General features: G+C 43.4%; 3 protein-coding genes across 3 annotated transcripts in view; 2 read left to right on the forward strand and 1 right to left on the reverse strand.

Annotated features, from left to right (window-relative positions):
- Positions 1-1,656, reverse strand: part of LOC112266168 (protein phosphatase 1L) — a 95,457-nt gene extending 93,801 nt beyond the window's left edge. Inside the window, exon 1 of the mRNA XM_042296089.1 lies at positions 507-1,656. Coding sequence (XP_042152023.1) covers positions 507-905 — 399 coding nt within the window. The 5' untranslated portion in view covers positions 906-1,656. The remainder of the gene's footprint in view (positions 1-506) is intronic.
- A 453-nt stretch (positions 1,657-2,109) lies between these two features.
- On the forward strand, positions 2,110-13,283 carry LOC112265432 (60S ribosomal export protein NMD3). The gene is made up of 16 exons (XM_024442719.2): positions 2,110-2,250; positions 3,862-3,934; positions 4,080-4,214; positions 4,391-4,487; positions 4,601-4,681; positions 5,251-5,379; positions 5,483-5,573; positions 6,111-6,189; positions 6,562-6,658; positions 8,560-8,677; positions 9,888-10,033; positions 10,573-10,685; positions 10,837-10,909; positions 12,265-12,371; positions 12,573-12,643; positions 12,789-13,283. The coding sequence occupies exons 2-16, from the start codon at positions 3,891-3,893 to the stop codon at positions 12,920-12,922; spliced, it is 1,515 nt and encodes a 504-aa protein (XP_024298487.1). The 5' UTR covers positions 2,110-2,250; positions 3,862-3,890; the 3' UTR covers positions 12,923-13,283.
- Positions 13,284-18,530: 5,247 nt separating this feature from the next.
- sptssb (serine palmitoyltransferase, small subunit B) lies at positions 18,531-21,284 on the forward strand. Its single transcript, XM_024443474.2, has 2 exons — positions 18,531-18,720; positions 20,008-21,284. Exon 2 carries the CDS (start codon positions 20,009-20,011, stop codon positions 20,255-20,257), a length of 249 nt encoding a protein of 82 aa, XP_024299242.1. The 5' UTR covers positions 18,531-18,720; position 20,008; the 3' UTR covers positions 20,258-21,284.
- The last annotated feature ends 3,566 nt before the right edge of the window (positions 21,285-24,850 follow it).

A 24,850-nucleotide genomic window follows, 5' to 3' on the forward strand; every position in this document is an offset into this window, starting at 1 on the left:
CTTGTCATGGAGTGAAAGACCTACAGCTGCCAGGGCTTTGTCTGTGACTAGTGAATGACCAGAACATGGAGAGGGTGACAGGTGTATGGGCATCGGGTGACATACCTATTCAGACCAGAATATGACCAATATCAGAAAGCATCTCTCACTGAGGTTGGAAATGTTCAGCTCACTTGTCACATCCATCTTCAATCAACGTACACATTTGAATGAGTTTAATCCTATTATCCACCAAGCCTGCTTTATAATCGGTTTAGAGACTTTATCTGCAGCATACCACACAATCGTGTTATGTCTATAAGTCTTTTAAACTTGTAAGACCATGAATGACTGTCTCTTATTTTTGGCACAACTTCACAAAGTAAAATGCTAAAGTGCCTTCCCGCATGTCCCTGTGGAGAGGGATTCGTGTGATTTGATGCATAGCAAGTGCATGTGCACGTATTGACCAATCCAAAAAAAAGTATGGCCTCAACAAATGAATGATAACAGACCATTTATCTTACCTCTCCCCCATGGCCATCGAAAATCCCAAATATAGACGGGTGACTCCTGTTCACGATGTCAGTGAGGACCTCGAAGCGGTCTTCCATGTGATCTCTCCGGCCTTGGATGGAGTACACCGCCACATTGTTACTCTTGAACTCCCAGGTTTTGGAGAACTCTGCGTCCAGAACATCTAGACCCCCGAATTTTTCATTCTGCATAATCTCCGCCACTTTCCCCTTGACCATTTTGACAGCATCCCGGCTGGACTTGACGATGGTTTTCACCTCGTCAGTGTGGAAGAAGTAACTCCACAGAGCCAGGCTTATGCATAGGAGGAACAAGGTCTCTGGTCTGAGCAGAAAATAACGCATGATCCGACCCAAAAGAGACAACAGTGTCATTGTATCCTCTATCATTTATACAAACACGAAATCACGGCAGGTAGTTATTGTTTATCCGCGACTTTCAGTCCATTATTATCGATGCGGGAATAAATAAATAGTCGAAACCAAATTAAGCAAGCGTAGCCTACAGCACAGCGTAAAAGGCTGAATTAATTCAACGAAACGCTGATAGCTCACATGTAGAAATGCTGCTTGACGTCTTGGAGAATCCGTAGACACTTCGGGGTGAAAGATTCTGCCTTGGCTTGTTCACTCTAGCATAAAACCTCGTGAACCAGCGGTTGTCCCTTCTCCATATGATGTGGTGACTCACACAACCGTGCAGGGAGGAGAATGGTAGCTATATATAACCTCAGACAGTTGGAGACCTCACTTTGAAGTACCTCGTTTAAAGCTAACCTGAAAACAAACTGCATGCTCCCTCAACCTTTGACAGCGAGATTGAACCGTAAATAGTGCCCTCAAACTGTAGCGTTCGGTTTGCAGGATCGGAGCACGTGAGGTGTGCACCATGCAAGCTTTTTTAGGATAACATGCATCATATTTCTTGAGGGACAAACTAAATGTCACTTGCAACTTTATACTGCTGAATGTAGCGTTTGGACAATTCGCTTATTTTTAACGTACGTTAATTCTGGACCGATGCATGGTCCTCCCCACGAAGGATTGCTTTAATAGGATCCCACTTTCTATACGTTACAGCAAGCCCAGAGGTCCAGACCAATGTTTTGTCTAGAAGGGATACAGCTTTTGTCAAAATTGACTTTTCGAAGCAGGTTAGGAGAATTAATGTAGGTTAGGAAAAGGATTAGGGTGAGCTAAAATGCAAAAAAAAACGAAAACAACTTTGACGTAAAAAAAAAAAAAACGATATCCCATCTAGACCCCATAGCGGTTATCAAACAGATAAGGCAAAGGTTTAGGAACTCTAAGGTACATTGTAAAATTCTACTTTGCTTTGTTGTGTTCTTGTTGTTGATGATGATAATGGAGAAAGATAAAAGAGGAAGGTATACTATATAGATAACGATCAAATGTATCTTCTTTTGATACATTCATTTGTTTTAGATTTAAACAATTGCCTTCTTGTCCAATCCAATGTATGCAACAACAACAAAAAGGATGCATTGGATTATTACAATTTTTCAGTAATTTCATAACTACCATACATAATGCAGTTTCTTCTGTGTGTATGGGATTTAAATGGTTTATGAAGCAACTGCACTCAGGCAAAAGAGAGGAACGGACTGGGTCCTTTTGCCACCAGGAAGTACTGTGTCGTCATCATTCTGCTCATCCTTTCCAGTTTGTGTTGGAGAAACGTGGAGGTTCGCAACGTGTAGAGAACTAACATTCTGTAAGTATGTGTTGTGTATTAGTTGTTTTATGAAACGGCATTAAGGGCCCCGAAACATTTTAACACGGCGCCTCCTATGTAATGACAACTGTCGCGATCATCGCAAATTAGTCGGCTAGCAAGTACCAGCCATTTAACATATTCTATTTAACAGTTACTGGTTGCCGTTTGGTAAAGTAAATCCAATTGTATACCTAGCTAACGAGAACTGCCAGCAGAGCGTGGTCTGTCAGATGAGATGTGACATTGTGATAATGGTTAACTGACAGAGATGTCATGGAATAGTATCTCATTCTGTCTGTGTCATGTGTACAAAACATAATAATAAACATATACAGTGAGGCAAAAAGGTATTTAGTCAGCCACCAATTGTGCAAGTTCTCCCACTTAAAAAGAGGAGAGGCCTGTAATTGATCATAGGTAGACTTCAACTATGACAGACAAAATGAGGGGGAAAAAATCCAGAAAATCACATTGTAGAATTAATGAATTTATTTGCAAATTATGGTGGAAAATAAGTTTCTCAATACTTTGTTATATACCCTTTGTTGGCAATGACAGAGGTCAAATGTTTTCTGTAAGTCTTCACAAGGTTTTCACACACTGTTGCTGGTATTTTGGCCCATTCCTCCATGCAGATCTCCTCTAGAGCAGTGACGTTTTGGGGCTGTTGCTGGGCAACACAGACTTTCAACTCCCTCCAAAGATTTTCTATGGGGTTGAGATCTGGAGACTGGCTAGGCCACTCCAGGACCTTGAAATGCTTCTTACGAAGCCACTCCTTCGTTGCCCGATGGTAGGCTTTGTTACTTTGGTCCCAGCTCTCTGCAGGTCATTCACTTGGTCCCCCTGTGTGGTTCTGGGATTTTTGCTCACCGTTCTTGTGATCATTTTGACCCCACGGGGTGAGATCTTACGTGGAGCCTCAGATCGAGGGAGATTATCAGTGGTCTTGTATGTCTTCCATTTCCTAATAATTGCTCCCACAGTTGATTTCTTCAAACCAAGCTGCTTACCTATTGCAGATTCAGTCTTCCCAGCCTGGTGCAGGTCTACAATTTTGTTTCTGGTGTCCTTTGACGGCTCTTTGGTCTTGGCCATAGTGGAGTTTGGAGTGTGACAGTTTGGAGGTTGTGGATAGGTGTCTTTTATACTGATAACAAGTTCAAACAGGTGCCATTAATACAGGTAAGGACAGAGGAGCCTCTTAAAGAAGAAGTTACAGGTCTGTGAGAGCCAGAAATCTTGCTTGTTTGTAGGTGACCAAATACTTATTTTCCACCACAATTTGCAAATAAATTCATTAAAAATCCTACAATGTGATTTTCTGGATTCTTTTTTTTTTTCATAGTTGAAGTGTACCTATGATGAAAATTACAGGCCTCATCTTTTTAAGTGGGAGAACTTGCACAATTGGTGGCTGACTAAATCATTTTTTGCCCCACTGTGTATAACGTTAACAGGAAAGTTGGTACACTAGATAGCTGGCTACCATGTATTGACTATAATCAATACACATTAGCTGTCGATAATATCATGATGTTTTTGTATATAATCAAAAAAGTAAACACTTGTCTGGTTCATAACATCAATCTGATTTGTCTTGTCTAGTTCTCACTGCTACATCCAAGCCATTTATAATGGAGTACATGCAAGCTCCTGCTACGAGCAGTCAGGGGAACATGTAAGTAGAATTTATGATCAGCCTCCTACATGCTACAAATAATCTGTCCTTTACCATTAGTGTGAAGGTGTAGATTCATAGCTTTTTCAAAGGTATCAGTTGGTACACAGTACTAATTAAGAAATAATTTCTCTCCTCTATCCAGCCTGTGCTGTACCTGTGGCATCCCCATCCCTCCAAACCCAGCCAACATGTGTGTGTCTTGCCTCAGGACCACAGTGGACATCTCTGAGGGAATCCCCAAGCAAGTCAACCTGCACTTCTGCAAGCAGTGTGAACGGTACTGCCCAGACCACCATCACAAGCCTCTCAAATTTAGTGCCACAGCTAAGATGTTTAAATCCCTATCTATTGCTCTTACTTGACTAAAGGATCGTTAGTCAGTTAACTGGGATCTTACCATGGCTCCTACATTAGTTCAGATGGATTGATTGCTCCTCTTTCTCTTCCATGCAGGTACTTGCAGCCTCCAGCCTCCTGGGTGCAGTGTGCTCTGGAGTCCAGGGAACTGCTCGCCCTCTGCCTTAAAAAACTGAAGGGCAACATGACCAAAGTGAGTATACCGTCCCTACTCTGCTCTATTTATATTCAAAGATACACTTGTTAAAAAAATGTAACAGGGCTGTAGCCATTCACCTCAGAAACTCATGTGACCTCTCAATCCAGGTGCGTCTGATCGATGCTGGATTCCTGTGGACGGAACCCCACTCCAAGCGGATCAAGTTGAAGGTGACCATACAGAAAGAGGTGAGAGAGAGGAGATGAGTGGAGGCATGAGTGTGATTTTTTTTTAATAGAAGGGATTAGTGTGGATTAGGAACCTGATCTGGAGGACATGTCCCACCGCTATGTGTCCCACCATGTTGTCATTATTTAATCCAGGTGACACTAAAGGGATAAAGGGCTGACTGTAGTTTCAGAGCACAGTGATTGGGTGAAGGTTAGCCAGTGGCAGTTATAACTTCATGACCTTTCAGAGGAGTCTCAGTTCCTCAGGGCCCAGGGCTTTGTCTGGAGTGTAGGGGGTTTTGTGTGACCTGTGATCTTGTATCTAGATGCCCTTTAGTCACCAGAAATAGCAGCACCAAACCCTGAAGAATAAAGTCTTACACATCAGTGTTTCCCAAATGGGGGGTGGGTAATGACCCACTGGTGGGTCACAGCCAGTTCCCTTTGGGTTACAGCTTTCTAGCCCAGTTCTGGATTTTAAAGAGTGTTTTATTTACCTGGTGTGTCACATTACAGTCGTAAACTATGTTCTGAGTCAGTCATATAAGAGAATAGTGGTTGATGGTAGTGTGATTCTTCCTGTCCAGGTGATGAACGGAGCCATCCTGCAGCAGGTGTTTGTGGTGGAGTTTGTCATCCAGGGCCAGATGTGTGACGACTGCCACCGTGTCGAGGCCAAGGACTTCTGGAACTCTGTGGTGCAAGTCAGACAGAAGGTACCACTGATGATTTAGAATGATATTATTCATGTTGCTCACCACAACAATCATTTTTAACACGTTGTGTTGGTAACCTAATATTGGGCTGGTCCTTTTTTAGACTTCTCACAAGAAGACCTTCTACTACCTGGAGCAGCTGATTCTCAAGCACAAACTCCATCAGAACGCACTCAACATCAAGGAGATCCATGGTGGGTTTGGGATACAATATACTGCTCTAAAGTGGGGTTTCATCCAGGAAGAGACACCAGACCATGCAAGCTTACCATTGACATTGATGATTTTCTTAATAAAGCTTTCCTGTCCCGGGCTTTAGAAGGGCATGGCCATGTGTTTATAATCAGTGTGGTAGGATCATAGTACTGAGCATTCTATTTACCATGCCAACAATGCTGTTTGACTCAGGTCCTATTTTCAGTCACACACACACTGTGTAGTGAGAGATATTTCAGAAGCAGCGCCCAGTGTGGTTGGACCATTGTAAGGGATTGTAAGGGAGAAGCTGTCCTTTGACAGTTCAGTATAAATTACCCCCCCCTCTAGCCGGAGTTAAAAGCCTTGAAGCTTCAACATGTGGCAGCCATACACCCCCCCGGTCCCCATCTGGTCTGTGTTACTGAGGCTGTCGTATTAAGTGTGTTGGAATGGTGATGACCCAGGTCGCGTGTGGTGTGTCTGTGATGGATTTATTGACTGAGGGCTGACTTGTTTTGAATCGTTCTCCTCAGAGGGTATTGATTTCTACTATGCCACCAAGCAGCATGCTCAGAAGATGGTGGATTTCCTCCAGTGCACAGTCCCCTGCAGGTAGGAACAGTTCACCAGAGACCCTCCACTACGGGTAGAGGTTGCCCTGTAGTGACAACTCTCTGACCTGAGGTCAGTGTCTAGGTGACGTCCTCCGACTCTTGATGGCTCCTTAATGGTTAGGTTATTGCATAATGCCCATGAAATTTTAATTTGGTGTTGGGACAATATGTTGACATTGAATTGAACAGTGATGATTTAGACCGCACTAACCACAGTAAGTGTGGTCTGTGTGGCTAGTGCTACAATTATTCAATGTCTATAGACATATATATTTATTTCTAGTTTAGCATGGAGAGGATTGAGAATGTTTATTTTTTCTCTGACAAGATATTGTTGTCTTTTTTTTTTGTGTCACTCTGTCATGTTTAGGTCGAAGACTTCCCAGCGCCTCATCTCCCATGACATCCACTCAAACACATTCAACTACAAGAGCACCTACTCCATTGAGATCGTTCCTGTTTGCAAGGTATGTAGCATCTTCCTTAAAAAATACTGAAGGTCAAATGCTCCACACACTGTGCATTCGGAACGTATTCAGACCCCTTGACTTTTTCCACATTTTGTTACGTTACAGCCTTATTCGAAAATGTATTAGTGTCATATATATTTATAGCGATTTACAGCCTCGGGTCTTCTTGGGTATGACGCTACAAGCTTGGCACACCTGTATTTGGGGAGTTTCTCCCATTCTTCTCTGCAGATCCCCTCAAGCTCTGTCAGATGGATGGGGAGTGTCGCTACACAGCTATTTTCAGGTCTCTCCAGAGATGTTTGATCAGCTCTGGGCTCTGGCTGGGCCACTCAAGGACATTCAGAAACTTGATCCCGAAGCCACTCCTGCGTAACTTGGCTGTGTGCTTAGGGTCGTTTTCCTGTTGGAAAGTGAACCTTTGCCCTAGTCTGAGGTCCTGAGAGCTCTGGAGCAGGTTTTTATCAAGGATCTCTCTGTACTTTGCTCCGTTCATCTTTCCCTCGATCCTGACTAGTCTCCCAGTCCCTGCCTCTGAATAACATCCCCACAGCATGATGCTGCCACCATCATGCTTCACCGTAGGGATGGTGCTTGGTTTCCTCTAGACGTGACGCTTAGCATTCAGGCCAAATAATAATTTAGGTGCCTTTTTGCACTCTACCATAGAGGGCTGATTGGTGGTGTGCTGCAGAGATGGTTGTCTTTCTGGAAGGTTCTCCCATCTCCAACTAGGAACTCTGGAGCTCTGTCAGAGTGATCATCGGGTTCTTGGTCACCTCCCTGACCAAGGCCCTTCGCCTCCGATTGCTCAGTTTGTAGAAACATCTCAAGGATTATTAATGGAAACAGGATGCATCTGAGCTCAATTTCAAGTCTTATAGCAAAGGGTCTGAATACTTCGGTAAATAAGGTATTTCTGTTTTGTTTTTTTGGAATAAATGTGTCATTATGGGGTATTGTGTGTAGAGTTGATGAGGGGGAAAATGATTGAATCCATTTTAGAATGAGGCTGTAACGAAACAAAATGTGGGGAAGGGGTCTGTATACTTTCTGAATGCACTGTATATCTTAACAGTTCTCAGCCCTGCAGAAGTGGTTAAATAGGTGAACAGAGCGCACCTATACTCAAATGCTCAGGTCCAAACAGGCCAGGGCAGACCTTTACAGATTCCCTGTTCTTATTATAACAGACACAGCTTCCCTTGGATAGAACTGTGTTGTTTTAAAAGATGCTTTTGAACTGTCAAATGAAAAACTAAATTTGACTCGATCTTGGTGTGTCTAGGTCAGGATTCTTTACTCAAGCTTTTTTGCTGAGTGAATGTTTCTCGTCAATGCTCTTTTGTTTTATTCATGTGATAGATGAATCTACTATTATTTTCCTGCATGTAGACTGAGTACACAAGCATCAATGCTTGGCTTCTGACCATCCATGTGAAGAGGGAATTTTGTTCATATCCAATTCCATCTGCATGTGTTTTTGTTCATTTCTATCCAATGACTGAATTGAGTATTACAGCACTGGTTTATTTAGTAAACGGATATGGCTCAACATTTTCGAGATCAATGAAATGCATTCCTAATCAGAATCTTATTTTCTTTTGCGTTGTTTCTGAGGCAAATTGTAATCACGCTGATAAAACAAAGAGAACCTAGCCGACCCCTTGTATAACCAAACTGGCAGTGACAGCACAGCCTCTGTTGTTATTCAGAGGAGATTGCTCTTGAAGGTGTGGCCTAATCCAGAGTTGAATGTTAATCTATTCTGTAGTACAGCTTGATGTGGGTTTTCTGGGAAATAATCTGGTGGGGAGGTTGGCATGGGAGGGAGGTTCCAATGTTCTCTCTGACTAGACATCAGTCTGACCCCTGGTTTGTGTTGTCTCATTGCCCAGGACAACGTGGTGTGTCTGTCGCCGCGTCTGGCTCAGAGCCTGGGGAACATGGGCCAGGTGTGTGTGTGCGCCCGAGTCACCAGCACCATCCACCTGATCGACCCAAACACCCTGCAGAGTGAGTACAGTACACACCAGCACCACCCACCTCATTGACCCCAACACCCTGCAGAGTGAGTACAGTACACACCAGCACCACCCACCTCATTGACCCCAACACCCTGCAGAGTGAGTACAGTACACACCAGCACCACCCACCTCATTGACCCCAACACCCTGCAGAGTGAGTACAGTACGCACCAGCACCACCCACCTCATCGACCCCCCAACACCCTGCAGAGTGAGTACAGTACACACCAGCACCACCCACCTCATTGACCCCAACACCCTGCAGAGTGAGTACAGTACACACCAGCACCACCCACCTCATTGACCCCAACACCCTGCAGAGTGAGTACAGTACACACCAGCACCACCCACCTCATTGACCCCAACACCCTGCAGAGTGAGTACAGTATGCACCAGCACCACCCACCTCATTGACCCCAACACCCTGCAGAGTGAGTACAGTACGCACCAGCACCACCCACCTCATTGACCCCAACACCCTGCAGAGTGAGTACAGTATGCACCACATGCTATTCTGGCTACTGAAAAATAGCTTTTACAGATATGCTCTGCTTCATTGATTGATTAGTGTTGATGTTTTGACAAGTTCAATATTTGAAGGTGATTGGATTTGTGACTGGACGAGTTTGTGCTTGTCTTGATATAAAGCATCAAAAGTTGACCATGTGCTCCATATTTTTAGCATCAGTTTTTGATAGACTGATGGAATGTCATTATATTCCACTTGACTTTAGTCTTTTGTACCTAACTGAACCCAGTATCGTTTACAATGTGTCTGTTCACCACATGCTCATCACCCTCCCTCTCAACAGCCTCCCTCTGTGTCTAATCAGGGCATTCCACACATGGCACACACACACACACACTCATTTGTTGTCATTACTTGCTGTGTGTGTAAAAAAAAAGAAATCCCTCTGTTTCATTCTGATATTTTGAAAGGCAGGGCACACGTTTTTAATTAGTGTTCAAAGAAAGGCTACTTTTGAGCCAGAGCTGCCTTTCTCAACCCTAGCCTCTGGGCAGAACAGTGATCCATGCGAGCCAAATCACTAGACTGCAGGGGGATTGAAGATCAAATGAATCCTTTGATCTTGTGTGCGTGAGTGTAGGATATGATTGGTGCTGTTTTGAGCAGTCAAAATTGAAACTCTGGACTGTCCATAGAGAGAACCATCTATTTCTCCTGTCTGACCCAACAGTCGCTGAGGTGGATGGGGGCACATACTGGCGCAACCCCTTCAACAGCCTCGTTAGCCCACGGCAACTGGAGGAGTTCATCGTCATGGATACTGACGTCATCAGGAACCAGAAGCTGAGGGCGGGTGCAGGCATAAGGTCCAATAAGGTAGGAGTTCTGAAGGAAATGGGCGGTGTTTGGAATTGGGCAGAAGTGTGGCCCATTAGCAAGAACACCTCAATTTTAAGATAAATAAATGCTGCTAGTCTTTTTCTTTAGATGCTGTGTGTATGTGTGTTCATGCGTGCAACTTGTTCTAGTGTGTGTGTGTGTGTTGGCAAGACAGATTGTTTGGGTTGATACAGCTTGACTGCGGGGCTTTGGTGTGTTTGTGGCTTTAATGAAAGTGGTGTTGAGCAGATTGAATTATGGGGAACATTTCTCTTTTCTCGGAAGAAAAATCAATAGTGAAGCATTACATTATCCCTGAAGCAGCACATCCGATTAGAGAAAAACCCTCCACAATACATGGAAGTATTTGTGTGAAATGGAACAGGGAATGGGCTCGCTATGGGAACGATAATGATCCCCCTCACCCATCTAAGGGTGTTGAAACACTAAACGCCCTCCATCTGTTTGGTGGAAAGGAATAGAAGTAATGGTGGTGCTAGGGTCAATCTTGTGCGTGTTCTGATTTGTGTTTCCAGCACACTCTGGCTGAGGTGTGGGTGCAGAAGACCTCAGAGATGGACACGGCTCAGCAGTACCACTGTCGCACCCATCTGGGCCACCTGCTCAACATAGGAGACCTGGTGCAGGGGTAGGTAACTGTCATGGGCTGCTATACAGCTACTCTTAACTCTTAATTATTCATGTAACTTCTTGCTGTATATGATAATCAAAACAATACCTAACCTTTTTGCTTGTGAAATTAGAGAAAATGTGTTTTTTTCACTTTTGTTTCCCTCTAGCTTTGACTTTGCCAATTCCAACGTTAATGACGAGTTTCTGAACAAGATGAACCCGAGTCATATTCCTGACGTGGTAAGAACCAGTACATAATACTGTGTGCACACCTATATCCTCCAAAACAAACATCTCCAACAGGTAGATGGCGAGCTACCAGTAGTTCCCAGCCAACATATGAGTAGCTCTCCAATCAATTCTCAAAGTACATGCGTTTTTCCATTCCAAACTGTCATAAACATAAAGCACCTGGCTACTATCCAATCAAAGCCACATTTACATTTTCCCAACCCGGTTAGCCACTATTGGCTTAAAAAGCCAAACATAACACAATATCTGCCTATTAATTTCCAGCAATGTTGCCCCCTGTCTGTGTTTGGTGCGCGCGCTTGTCTACCACTCCGTATGTAGCCAGTTAACAATGTTAATGATAATGTCTTTTTTTTTTTCAATTGGTTTGTGTTTCGAGGTTCAACCCAACATTGTGCACATTTTCATACAGTTGAGTAGACAGACTTTCCCCCAAAACCTTCTCTATTAAATGTTAACCTCAAAGTAGGCTTACCTGACAGAATGATAAATTCTGATGATTTGTTTCTATTGGGCCCATTGTTTTGTGATCTCTGCCATGACATGTGCTGCAGCAATAGGCCTAACAGCAGAAACTTGCTAGATGCGCAATTAAAGGGGAATTCTACTTTTTTTCCAGACCTCATATGGTCTTCTGATGTGATTTTACCCCGATGAAGATAGCTTGGCTGTCGAAACGTTGGTAATTAAAATTTTTGCATCTGAGCTCCTAGAGTGTGCTCTCTTATTTTCAAGTGATTTAAGCATTGCCATGAACTGAGAACATCAATTTTCATTGTTTCTCTATGAATATTTGTAATATTGAGAGTGTAATTGTTTTTGTACAAATCCAAACCAGGAAAAATAAAACAGAATTCTAGAAAATACAAAATATAATTTTATTGGGCCTGTCATGCCAAATCCTGTTTATCAAGCATTATTTTACCAGGTATATTGACAGAAAACGCATCTCTTGTACACCAAGAACCCTGGGACGAGGTAAAGGAGAACATTGTTCCTGTTAGAAAGCTATCAAATAAATTGTAGCTCGTAACATTAATTGTTCTAAAAGTAACTCATGCTATAAGAGGTTGGAGAACCCTGGTCCCAAAACAACCCAACTTTTTACCATGTACTATACTGTCTGTATTAGTTCACATTGCCCCCTGGTGGTTGGTTCGATTTTATGTTTGCTGCATTGAGTTGAAATGTCAAACCTCTAATGGAAAATTGTCCACCTGACCAAATACTATTCACTTAACTTTGAAATGAAAGCCCAACTGCATTTGGCAGAATACATAATAACAAAACAAAATCAATGCATGTATTGAAGCCATTTGAACATGCTTGTTGTGGACTTGCAGGTGCTGATTAAGAAGAGCTACAACCGCAGCAAGAGGGTGAAGCGCAGGAACTGGAAGCTGAAGGAGATGGACAAAGACAGAGAGGGCATGGCGCCTGAAGACGAGAGGTAAGGATGAGAGGAGGAACTGATGAGAGAGGAGGAGAAGCAGGAAGGGATGAGGAGAGAGAAAGTGAGGGAGGAGAGAACTGAAAGAGTGAAGGTTGGATATGCTCTTTATCCAGGTGATGACTTTGTAAGTTGTGAACGGTGTCTGTCTTCAACATTGGCGGTGATTTTATATATTGTTCTCCTCTCTTCCTGTTTCAGACAATACCAGGACTTCCTAGAGGACCTGGAGGAAGACGAAGCCCTGAGAAAGAACGTCAACATCTTCAGAGGTGAGTGGGACCACAGCTTTCCCGCTTCTCTTTATTGTTCCTCTTGCGAAAACCTGGCAGTTTTCCCCAATTGTCACCCATAGCTTTTTATTTATCCAGTTTTAGCCGTAGCCTCATGATGGAGTTGTATTGTTTCGTATTGCAGATGCGTCTAAGATCCCAGTGGAGAGTGACACGGATGACGAGGGTGCTCCTCGGATCTCTCTGATGGAGATGCTGGAGGACCTCAGCCTATCAGACGCCACCGGAGGAGAGGGAGCCGACATGCTGACCGAATAGACCAATCACCGGCCTGCTTACAACCACATAATGGCTGTTCAGACCAATCAGGTCTTACAAACATCAACATGATGATTGACTAGACAAATGGGAATCCTACTAGTAACATTAGGGATTAGTAGTTCAATAAGAATGGCAATGCCACCTGTTGTCAGTTACCATTGCTTACAGTCTCCACCCAACAGCAGCCACTCAGAATCCTGCAGACTGGTCACTTCTAAGGTTGCTGAGGTATTGATGGTAACCTGCCCTTCTCCTCTTTTTTTTTTACCCTGTCTCCATGTTAGAGGCAGTGGGTTGTGGTGATGTACTCTCAAAACCACTTCATTTCCAAATCAAATAAAATCTCATCTGGTTACAATATGACTTTGTCATTCTGAGACACTGCATCCAATAGAAAGACGTAGAGATGTGGGGAAGAACCATGAGCATGGATCTCAGTATAGTACCTATAGGTTAACAGGAGGGACAGGCCACATGGTGAACGTGGCAGAATGCACCAGTTGAGAACGCATGGGCACCTTCTATGAGTAGATAGTTGTATGTGTAGATATCCCAGGTATACCTGTATGCTTACTGGAAAGTTTTCAGAACCCTTCAGTTTTCCCAAATGTTATTATGTTACAGCCTTATTCTAAAATGGATTAAATCAAAATGTTAAACATCGTCATCAATCTACACCCAATACCCCATAATGACAAAGCGAAAACAGGTTTTAGAAATATTTGCACATTTTATAAAAAATATATATATATTTTTTTTTTATGTGAGTATTCAGATCCTTTGCTATGAGACTTATGATTGAGCTCTGGTGCATCCTGCTTCCATTGATCCTTGATGTTTCTACAACTTGAACGGAGTCCACCTGTGGTAAATTCAATTGATGGGACATGATTTGGAAAGGCACACACCTGTCTATGTGAGGTCCTACAGTTGACAGTACATGTCAGCAAAAACCAAGCCACGGGGTCAAAGGAATTGTCTGTAGAGCGCCGAGACATGATTGTGTCGAGGTACAGATCAGAAGGGTAGCAAAACATTTCTGAGAAATTGAATGTCCCCAAGAATACAGTGGCCTCCATCATACTTTGGAAGAAGTTTGGAACCAGGAGAGCTGGCTGCCTGCCAAACTGAGCAATCAGGGGGAAAAGGGCCTTGGTCAGAGAAGTGACCAAGAACCTGATGGTCACTCTGACAGCGCTCCTCTGTGGAGATGGGGAGAAACTTCCGGAAGGACAACCATCTCTGCAGCACTCAAATCAGGCCTTTATGGTAGTGGCCAGATGGAAGCCACTCCTCAGTAAAAGGAACATGACAGCCCACTTTTGCTGTTTGCGAAAAGGCACCTAAAGGACTCTGACCATGAGAAACAAGATTCTCTGGTCTGATGAAACCAATATAGAACTATTTGGCCTGAATGCCAAGTGTCACGTCTGGAGAACACCGTAGGGATGGTGCCAGGTTAAGTATGGTGATGGCAGCATCATGCTGTGGGGTAATTTTTCAGTGGCAGGGACTGGGAGACTAGTCAGGATCGAGGGAAAGATGAACGGAGCAATGTACAGAGATCCTTGATGAAAACCTGCTCCAGAGCTCTCAGGACCACAGACTAGGGTGAAGGTTCACTTTCCAACAGGACAATGACCCTCAGCACACAGCCAAGACAACGCAGGAGTGGCAGAAGTCTCAATGTCCTTGAGTGGACCAGCTAGAGTCCGGAAACCGATTGAACATCTCTGGAGAGACCAGAAAATGGCTGTGCAAATACAGGTGTGCCAAGCTTGTAGTCATACCCAAGAAGACTCGAGGCTGTAATCACTGCCAAAGGTGATTCAACAAAGTACTTAGTAAAAGGCCTGAATACTTAAAAAAAAAAACGGAAATATCGCATTTACTTAACATTTGCAATGAAAATCTATAAACCTCTTTTTGCTTTGACATTATGGAGTATTGTGTGTAGATTGATGAGAGGGGGGAAAACGATTTATCTTTAGAATATGGCTGTAACGTAACAAATTGTGGAAAAGTCAAGGGGTCTGAATACTTTCTGAATGCCCTGTATGATTGTAACTGGCTGCAGACTGGCAACTAGATTCTCTACCCAACAACACCAAACCCACTCGCATGCAGAACCACTGGCTTAGGAAATTGATTTGCCATCATTAAGCTAAAATTAGTTCACCAAGCTTCAGAAATGAATCAATCCAGATTTAATTTGGAACTAGGACTTAGTGGGCACATGTCCCCCACTATTAGACTGTTCCCCAATACAAGCAGCTCTATTGTTGCCAGGTTGTAATTCTGATTGTAGTAGGGGCTGAAGGGGAGAGAGGTGGGTGCAGGGGGAGCTTGAGTGCTTCTGAGGAAATGTTAAATATAAACTACCGTTCAAAAGTTTGGGGTCACCAGTCTCGACGTCAACAGTGAAGAGGCGATTCCGGGATGCTGGCCTTCTAGGCAGAGTTGTAAAGAAAAAGCCATATCTCAGACTGGCCACTAAAAATAGGATAAGATGGGCAAAAGAACACAGACGCTGGACAGAGGAACTCTGCCTAGAAGGCCAGCATCCCGGAGTCACCTCTTTACTTTTGACGTTGACTGGTGTTTTTCGGGTACTATTTAACTTCTTTGGGACTGGGGGCAGTATTGAGTTGCTTGGTTAAAAAGGTGCCCAGAGTAAACTGCCTGCTACTCAGGCCTAAAAGCTAGAATATGCATATAATTAGATTTGGATAGAAAATACTGAAGTTTCTAAAACTGTTTGAATGATGTCTGTGAGTATAACAGAACTCATATGGCAGGCAAAAACCTGGAAAAAAAATCCAACCAGGAAATCTGAGGTTTGTAGTTTTTCAACTCTTTGTCTATCAAATATACAGTGTCAATGGGGACATATTGCACTTCCTAAGGCTTCCACTATATTTCAACAGTCTTTAGAACCTTGTTTGAGGCTTCTACTGTGAAGTGGGGGCGAATGACAGCTGATTCAACCAGAGGTCTGCCAGAGTTGCATGAGCTGAGCATGCGCGCACGCGTGAGAGCAACCTGCAATCCATTGCATTTCTGAAGACGAAGGAATTCTCCGGTTGGAACATTATTGAAGATTTATGTTAAAAACATCCTAAAGATTGACTCTTGTTTCTACGGACTGTAACGGACCTTTTTGACTTTTTGTCTGGACCTAGTGATCGCGCCTCATGAATTTAGATTACTGGGTTAAACGCGTGAACAAAAAGGAGGTATTTGGACATATGATAAACTTTATCAAACAAAACAAACATTTATTGTAGAACTGGGATTCCTGGGAGTGTCATCTGATGAAGATCATCAAAAGTTAGTGATTAATTTGATCTCTATTTCTGCTTTTTGTGACTCCTCTCTTTGGCTGGAAAAATGGCTGTGTTTTTCTGTGACTAGGTGCTGACCTAACATAATCCTTTGGTGTGCTTTGTCGTAAAGCCTTTTTGAAATCGGACACTGTGCCTGGATTTTCAACAGGTTAATCTTTAAAATGGTGTAAAATACTTGTATGTTTGAGGAATTTTAATTGTGGGATTTCTGTTGTTTTGAATTTGGCACCCTGCAATTTCACTGGCTGTTGGGACACTACCGTCCCACATATCCCAGAGAGGTTTTAATGACGCTGACAGTTGAGGACTTGTGAGGTGTCTGTTTCTTAAACTAGACACACTAATGTACTTGTCCTCTTGTTCAGTTGTGCACCGGGGCCTCCCACTCCTCTTTCTATTCTGGTTAGCGCCAGTTTGCGCTGCTCTGTGAAGAGAGTAGTATACAGCGTTTGTAAGAGATCTTCAGTTTCTTTTCATTGTCTCGCATGGAATAGCCTCAGAACAAGAATAGACTGACCGAGTTTCAGAAGAAAGTTATTTGTTTCTGACCATTTTGAGCCTGTAATCGAACCCACAATAGTCACTTACAACATTAACAATGTCTACACTGTATTTCTGATCAATTTGATATTTTAATGGACAAAATATGTTTTTGAAAGAAAAGCACAAGGACATTTTTAAGTGACCCCAAACTTTTGAATGGTAGTAAATATTAGGAGAGAGAGAAAGGTGTGTTATGTGCCACTTCTCAGTCTTGTTTGAAGAGGGAGGAGGTGGGATCTTGTTTTTAGCAACTTAAACAGGTTTTTAGGGGTAACTTTCTCAAAGATCTGGTAACTTTAGGTCTCTCTGAGACGGGACAATAAGGTAGAGCAGGGGAGTCTCTACCATCCCTCCCACTCTCTCCCCCTGACCCCTTTTTCTCACCCACCTCCTCTCCACACACCTACAGTATACGCTCTCTCCATCAAAGCCTGTTCTTATCACCCACTCACCTCATTTTATCACCTCCTTTTTCTGACCCCGTTTGTCCACTTTTCACTCTCCTTCCAATAATACTATTATTACTAAAATACTAATACTAATACTAAAAACCAGTGGGCTACCTGACTGTTCAACAGTGACATGCTCCCTCGTCCTGTGAGTCTGGCTTCCGGCAAGCAGAACTGTCATGTTCAAAGCAAACAGGGGGATGCCTGTAGAGAATTATAGAGGATTCTGTCCCATTATAGTCTGTGTGCGCAAAGGCAGCGCTATTGAGGCCATCTCCATTTTGAAGTAGTCCATTTTCTTCTTCTACTAATTTTAAGAGTTGGTAAACAAACTAAAAGGGTGCGTACTGCCACCTGGAATGTGTTGTTTGAACAGGTATACAGCCAAGGTTGGCGATTTACTGCCACCTGTAGATATGGAATGTTTGCTCACAAGTATAATTCATTATGCGATCCTTCCTTAACCCATAGGAAGTCCCACTCGGTTGACACCTTCAAAATATCAAAAATCCTCGAAGGCGCTGCCCATGCTATCTTTCTCTATGAGAATGCCATACAAATGTTGCGTGGACAAGCACGTCATGTGTCTCCTATCCAATAATGCAAGACAGAGTTTTGATGACTATTCCACTGACTAAACGAATATGGATTAGCCTTATTTCTGAAGAATCCTGCTTCATTTAGATGTTCGTTTAAAGACACACGTGCACCCAACGCTCTGTGCACCCAACACTGTCCACCCAACGCTCTGTCCACCCAACGCTCTGTCCACGCAACGCTCTGTCCACCCAACGCTCTGTCCACCCAACGCTCTGTCCACCCAACGCTCTGTCCACCCAACGCTCTGTCCACCCAACGTTCTGTGCACCCAACGTTCTGTGCACCCAACGCTCTGTGCACCCAACGCTCTGTCCACCCAACGCTCTGTGCACCCAACGCTCTGTGCACCCAACGCTCTGTGCACCCAACGCTCTGTGCACCCAACGCTCTGTGCACCCAAACGCTCTGTCCACCCAACGCTCTGTGCACCCAACGCTCTGTGCACCCAACGCTCTGTGCACCCAACGCTCTGTGCACCCAACGTTCTGTGCACCCAACGCTCTGTGCACCCAAACGCTCTGTCCACCCAACGCTCTGTGCACCCAACGCTCTGTGCACCCAACGCTCTGTGCACCCAACGCTCTGTGCACCCAACGCTCTGTGCACCCAACGCTCTGTGCACCCAACGCTCTGTCTGTAAAAACCCAACTCCAGGTAAAGAGAGAGTAGTGGGTGTGGTGTAAAGACTATCACCTGCTACATGTAGGCTATATTGGTGAAGAGGTAGTGCAGCTTTTTACACAAAGCAGCGTAACTGTAGTGGGACACACAGGCCATTCTGTCTGGTGTCCTGCAATAAACTTCAGCCAGTAGAACCCGAGGGGGCGCGGTAAGCAGCACGTTATCAGACAGAGAGGTGAGCTCACTTTTATATGATCCTTATTGTTGTTTTTTGTTGGCCTACAGATTGTTACAGTTTATTATTGTGTCGTATAGGCATGTAGGCTAGCATGTAGACTACATTCATGTGAGACGGCCTACTCAATTGTTACATAATGTCTCTCTAGGGCATTAGATGGCCACAATTATTTATCAGAGAGGTGTAACAGGAAAGGACCTGGAAAACCAGCACACATGCTTGGATTATATTTTAGGTTTATTTATTGACCTGCCACCGTGTGTGTTTTTATCTATTTGGTCCATAACTGTTTATTAATGAGTAGGCTATTACTCTGGTGAAGAAGTATGCACTGGTGTCAGGTGAGTTTCTGAGACAGAGGCTTTCCTATTGTGCCCCTAGCTACTTAATGTCAACTACCCTGTGTGGAAGTAGAGTACATGTCTGTCCCTTTCCACCATCTGTATGGTGGTGGGCCCTTTTGACATCATTGACAATAAAAAGGAAGGTGCCAAGTGTGCTGTTTGAGTGGGACACTGTGTGTGTACTGTGCATGCATGCATGCGTGCAGATTTAATTTACCTTGTCTGGGGCTCTCAGGAGCTAATTTCTACAGGTCCTCTCCAACAGAGAGACCCCTGTGGCCCCCAGGGGCCATGGGCTATGATTGACCCTGGACCTTCTCATTAATAAACACAGACCCACAATGAATGTGTTTTCTAATACCATTTTGCATTGTTTCCTCCCTCAAGGATATGGTAGGTATGTAAGACATGGGTATTTACATAGTAGCAGGCGCACTGAAAGCTGAAGAAGACTAGGGTTTATAATGAGACTACTACGAACACTTGAGGTTATATCAGTGAACTAAGATTTTCCCCCAACATGCATGCATGCACACACACACACACACACACACACACACACACACACACACACACACACACACACACACACACATGGTAAGCTCGTTTTTCAGCTACAAAGTGTTTTCCCTCTTGCAATTGGTGATGCCTCCTGGGAAAATAGGGGTAATTCTATCAGGTGAGTCGACTAACTGTATATCTTTCCACAAGATTGATGTTGTCTGTCTTGTGTGTTTGTTTGTTTGTGTCCCCTGCTGCCATTATCACTGCCATCCTCCTCCTTTCTCTCTTTCTCCCCTCCCTTTATTTCTCTCTTTTTCTCTCTCTCCTATCTTCCTATCACTCCTCTCCTCCTTCCCTCTCTCTTTTATCTTGCTCTCTCTGTTCCTTTCTCTGCCCCTCCCTCCCTCTCCCATCCTTACCCTGACCACTGGAGCAGCATGAAGATGGACTTTAAATACTTGAAGGAGTACCTTGGCTGGCTGTACTACCAGTACCTGCTCATCACAGGCATATATGTGCTTGAGCCCTGGGAGCAGTCTATCTTCAACTCTGTCTTCTTCTCCTCCGTGGCCATGGTCATCTACACCTCCTATGCCTTCGTGCCTGTACATGTGCGCCTGGCACTCAAGTTCTTCTCCGGGATCTGTGGGGAACAGCCTGAGAGCACCATGGCACTCATAAACTAAGCAGTGGATGGATGGGATGGATGGCAGGAAGGAGATTGGGAATGAGAAGGGAGGACTCCCTATCTAAGATCTTGACATTTGACCTTGACCTCACTTGACTTGATGACCGTCTGACCTCTCAGTTCTCTCACCACCCTTTCACCATACAGTTACCCACTACTCCCACAATCCACAATACTCTACTACCTACTCAGCAAAGGAAGGCTGAGTTTAGGATGATTCTGTGAAATATTCTAGGAGAATACCTCCCTTTATCCCCCCCTCTTACCCCTGGTATTATACTATACATCATTGTATGCTACTTTCACACCTTTGCTGTGAAACGCCTTTTTTTTTCCAGAAATATGAAATGTGGTTTGTTATTTTTTATTCTTCTCACTCTGGAATAGTGTGAGTGCATATCACATCTCTGTGTTTTACATTTGCCTGCAGGTAATGCCACTTATCTCTCTGACTGTTGACAGCTGTCTGATATAGGGTGAGACATTACTGATCACAATACATTTACATGCACTTAAACCCACTGGACAATGCTAATGATGACCATTGACTGCACTCCAATTACTGAGTCATAAAGCAAATCTTTCCCTAGACCAGTCTCCTGCTATACAATTTATTCAGAGACATTGAGACCAGGCAAATATCACAAGGTTTTAAAATGTTCCTCCCAACCCTAAATATGTCTGATGATTTGTCAATGCATACATTGATCAAACTGAACAATCATATCCTTGTGTGCACAGCCCTGTCCCCCATCTGCAGTGTTTTTACTGTTGCTATGCTTGGCAAGAGGAAATGTTAGCTCTCTGGTTCAGGCTTTGCTTTGTCATTGACTTAAGGACTTTCTGATTTAGTCTGTATATGATTTGTAACTAGATTTATATTGATATTTTTATGTACTGGTAAAGCTTGGCTGGTTACAATGTAAATTACGAAAACAGTTTATTTTCTCTTGTGACTATGTACAGTGCATTCAGGAAGTATTCAGACCCCTAAACTTTTTCCACATTTTGTTACTTTACTTTACTTTAATACCCCATAATGACAAAGTAAAAACAGGTTTTTAAGAAAAATCGTAGCAAATCTCTTAAAAATAAAAAACAGAAATACCTGATTTACATAGGTATTCAGGCCCTTTGCTATGAGACTCGAAATTGAGCTCAGGTGCATCCTGTTTCCATTGATCATCCTTGAGATGTTTCTATAACTTGATTGGAGTCCACCTGTGGTAAATTCATCTGATTGGACATGATTTGGAAAGACACACACCTGTGTATATAAGCGCCCACTGTTGACAATGCATGTCAGAGCAAAAACAAAGCCATGAGGTTGAAGGAATTGACCGTAGAGCTCAGAGACAGGATTGTGTCGAGGTACAGATCTGGGGAAGGGTACCAAAACATTTCTGAAGCATTAAAGATCCCCAAGAACAGAGTGGCCTCCATCATTCTGAAATGGAAGAAGTTTGGAACCATCGAGACTCTTCCTAGAGTTGGCCGCCCGGCCAAACTGAGCAATCGGGGAGAAGGGCCTTGGTCAAGGAGGTGACCAAGAACCTGATGGTCACTCTGACAAAGTTCCAGAGTTCCTCTGTGGAGATGGGAGAACCTTCTGGGAGGACAACCATCTCTGCAGCACTCCACCAATCAGGCCTTTATGGTAGAGTGGCCAGACGGAAGCCACTCCTCAGTAAAAGGCACATGACAGTCCGCTTGGAGTTTGCCAAGATTCTCTGGTCTGATGAAACCAATATTGAGCTCTTTGGTCTGAATGCCAAATGGAGGAAACCTAGCACCATCCCCACGGTGAAACATGGTGGTGGGAGCATCATGCTGGATCGAGGGAAAGATGAACGGAGCAAAGTCAGAGCACTCAGGACCTCAGACTGGGGCCAAGGTTCATTTTCCAACAGGACAACGACCCTAAGCACACAGCCAAGACAACAGAGCAGTGGCTTCAGGACAAGTGTCTGAATGTCCTTGAGTGGCCCAGCCAGAGCCCAGATTTGAACCCGATCGAACATCTCTGGAGAGACCTGAAAACAGCTGTGCAGCGAGACACCCCATCCAACCTGACAGAGCTTGAGAGGATCTGCAGAGAATGGGAGAAACTCCCCAAATACAGGTGCGCCAAGCTTGTAGCATCATACCCACAACTCGAGGCTGTAAAAAATGCCAGGTGCGTCAACAAAGTACTGAGTAAAGGGTATGAATACTTATGTAAATGTGATATTTCCGGTTTTTATTTTTAATAAATGTTTGGGGAAAAAAATCTAAAATACAGTTTTCGCTTTGTCATTATGGGGTATTGTGTGTAGATTGATAAGGGAAAAAAACAATTGAATCCATTTAACAATAAAGCTGTAACGTAACAATGTGGAAAAAGTCAAGGGGTCTGGATACTTTTCGAATGCACTGTACATTACTGAATATGCTGTTTTCCTTCAAATGAAAGTGCTTTAATATCCTTTCAGTCTAATCATTAGTGGTTGAGACATTTCTGATGGCTTGATCACAGAGTTGCATGAGGACAAAAGATCACTGTGTGGCCTTATTAAACATTTACTGATATCTATGGTATATTTGTCTCTCATCACTGGATTCTTCAGAAATAAAGCAATTTTACAAATGTGAAAGGATGATCTGTTGGTGTTTTTCAATTAACTGTATTTGCATTCGAGACCTAAAGTAGAGGAACAGAGTAGTGTTGATTTCAGTGCAGCTGTTTTGAGTCAAGTGTATTGATTTGATCTTGCACAGTATGTTTAGTGTGAATATATTTGTGTTCAGTATATTATATACAGTGCCTTGCGAAAGTATTCGGCCCCCTTGAACTTTGCGACCTTTTGCCACATTTCAGGCTTCAAACATAAAGATATAAAACTGTATTTTTTTGTGAAGAATCAACAAGTGGGACACAATCTTGAAGTGGAACGACATTTATTGGATATTTCAAACTTTTTTAACAAATCAAAAACGGAAAAATTGGGCGTGCAAAATTATTCAGCCCCTTTACTTTCAGTGCAGCAAACTCTCTCCAGAAGTTCAGTGAGGATCTCTGAATGATCCAATGTTGACCTAAATGACTAATGATGATAAATACAATCCACCGGTGTGTAATCAAGTCTCCGTATAAATGCACCTGCACTGTGATAGTCTCAGAGGTCCGTTAAAAGCGCAGAGAGCATCATGAAGAACAAGGAACACACCAGGCAGGTCCGAGATACTGTTGTGAAGAAGTTTAAAGCCGGATTTGGATACAAAAAGATTTCCCAAGCTTTAAACATCCCAAGGAGCACTGTGCAAGCGATAATATTGAAATGGAAGGAGTATCAGACCACTGCAAATCTACCAAGACCTGGCCATCCCTCTAAACTTTCAGCTCATACAAGGAGAAGACTGATCAGAGATGCAGCCAAGAGGCCCATGATCACTCTGGATGAACTGCAGAGATCTACAGCTGAGGTGGGAGACTCTGTCCATAGGACAACAATCAGTCGTATATTGCACAAATCTGGCCTTTATGGAAGAGTGGCAAGAAGAAAGCCATTTCTTAAAGATATCCATAAAAAGTGTTGTTTAAAGTTTGCCACAAGCCACCTGGGAGACACACCAAACATGTGGAAGAAGGTGCTCTGGTCAGATGAAACCAAAATTGAACTTTTTGGCAACAATGCAAAACGTTATGTTTGGCGTAAAAGCAACAAAGCTCATCACACTGAACACACCATCCCCACTGTCAAACATGGTGGTGGCAGCATCATGGTTTGGGCCTGCTTTTCTTCAGCAAGGACAGGGAAGATGGTTAAAATTGATGGGAAGATGGATGGAGCCAAATACAGGACCATTCTGGAAGAAAACCTGATGGAGTCTGCAAAAGACCTGAGACTGGGACGGAGATTTGTCTTCCAACAAGACAATGATCCAAAACATAAAGCAAAATCTACAATGGAATGGTTCAAAAATAAACATATCCAGGTGTTATAATGGCCAAGTCAAAGTCCAGACCTGAATCCAATCGAGAATCTGTGGAAAGAACTGAAAACTGCTGTTCACAAATGCTCTCCATCCAACCTCACTGAGCTCGAGCTGTTTTGCAAGGAGGAATGGGAAAAAATTTCAGTCTCTCGATGTGCAAAACTGATAGAGACATACCCCAAGCGACTTACAGCTGTAATCGCAGCAAAAGGTGGCGCTACAAAGTATTACCTTAAGGGGGCTGAATAATTTTGCACGCCCAATTTTTCAGTTTTTGATTTGTTAAAAAAGTCTGAAATATCCAATAAATGTCGTTCCACTTCATGATTGTGTCCCACTTGTTGTTGATTCTTCACAAAAAAATACAGTTTTATATCTTTATGTTTGAAGCCTGAAATTTGGCAAAAGGTCGCAAAGTTCAAGGGGGCCGAATACTTTCGCAAGGCACTGTAACAGGAACATATTGTTGCCTGCTGACCTACTGTATAATGTCAATGGGGTTGCAGAGTGGTCATGACTGAAAACAAGTCAAAATGACAACAAAAGCCCAGGTGGTACATTCCACTTCCAAGGGACAGCTGTGAGTCCAGGGCATCGAGAGGGCTGTGCCACCCAA

Source organism: Oncorhynchus tshawytscha, linkage group LG13, assembly GCF_018296145.1.
Source record: "Oncorhynchus tshawytscha isolate Ot180627B linkage group LG13, Otsh_v2.0, whole genome shotgun sequence".
Lineage (NCBI taxonomy): Eukaryota > Metazoa > Chordata > Actinopteri > Salmoniformes > Salmonidae > Oncorhynchus > Oncorhynchus tshawytscha.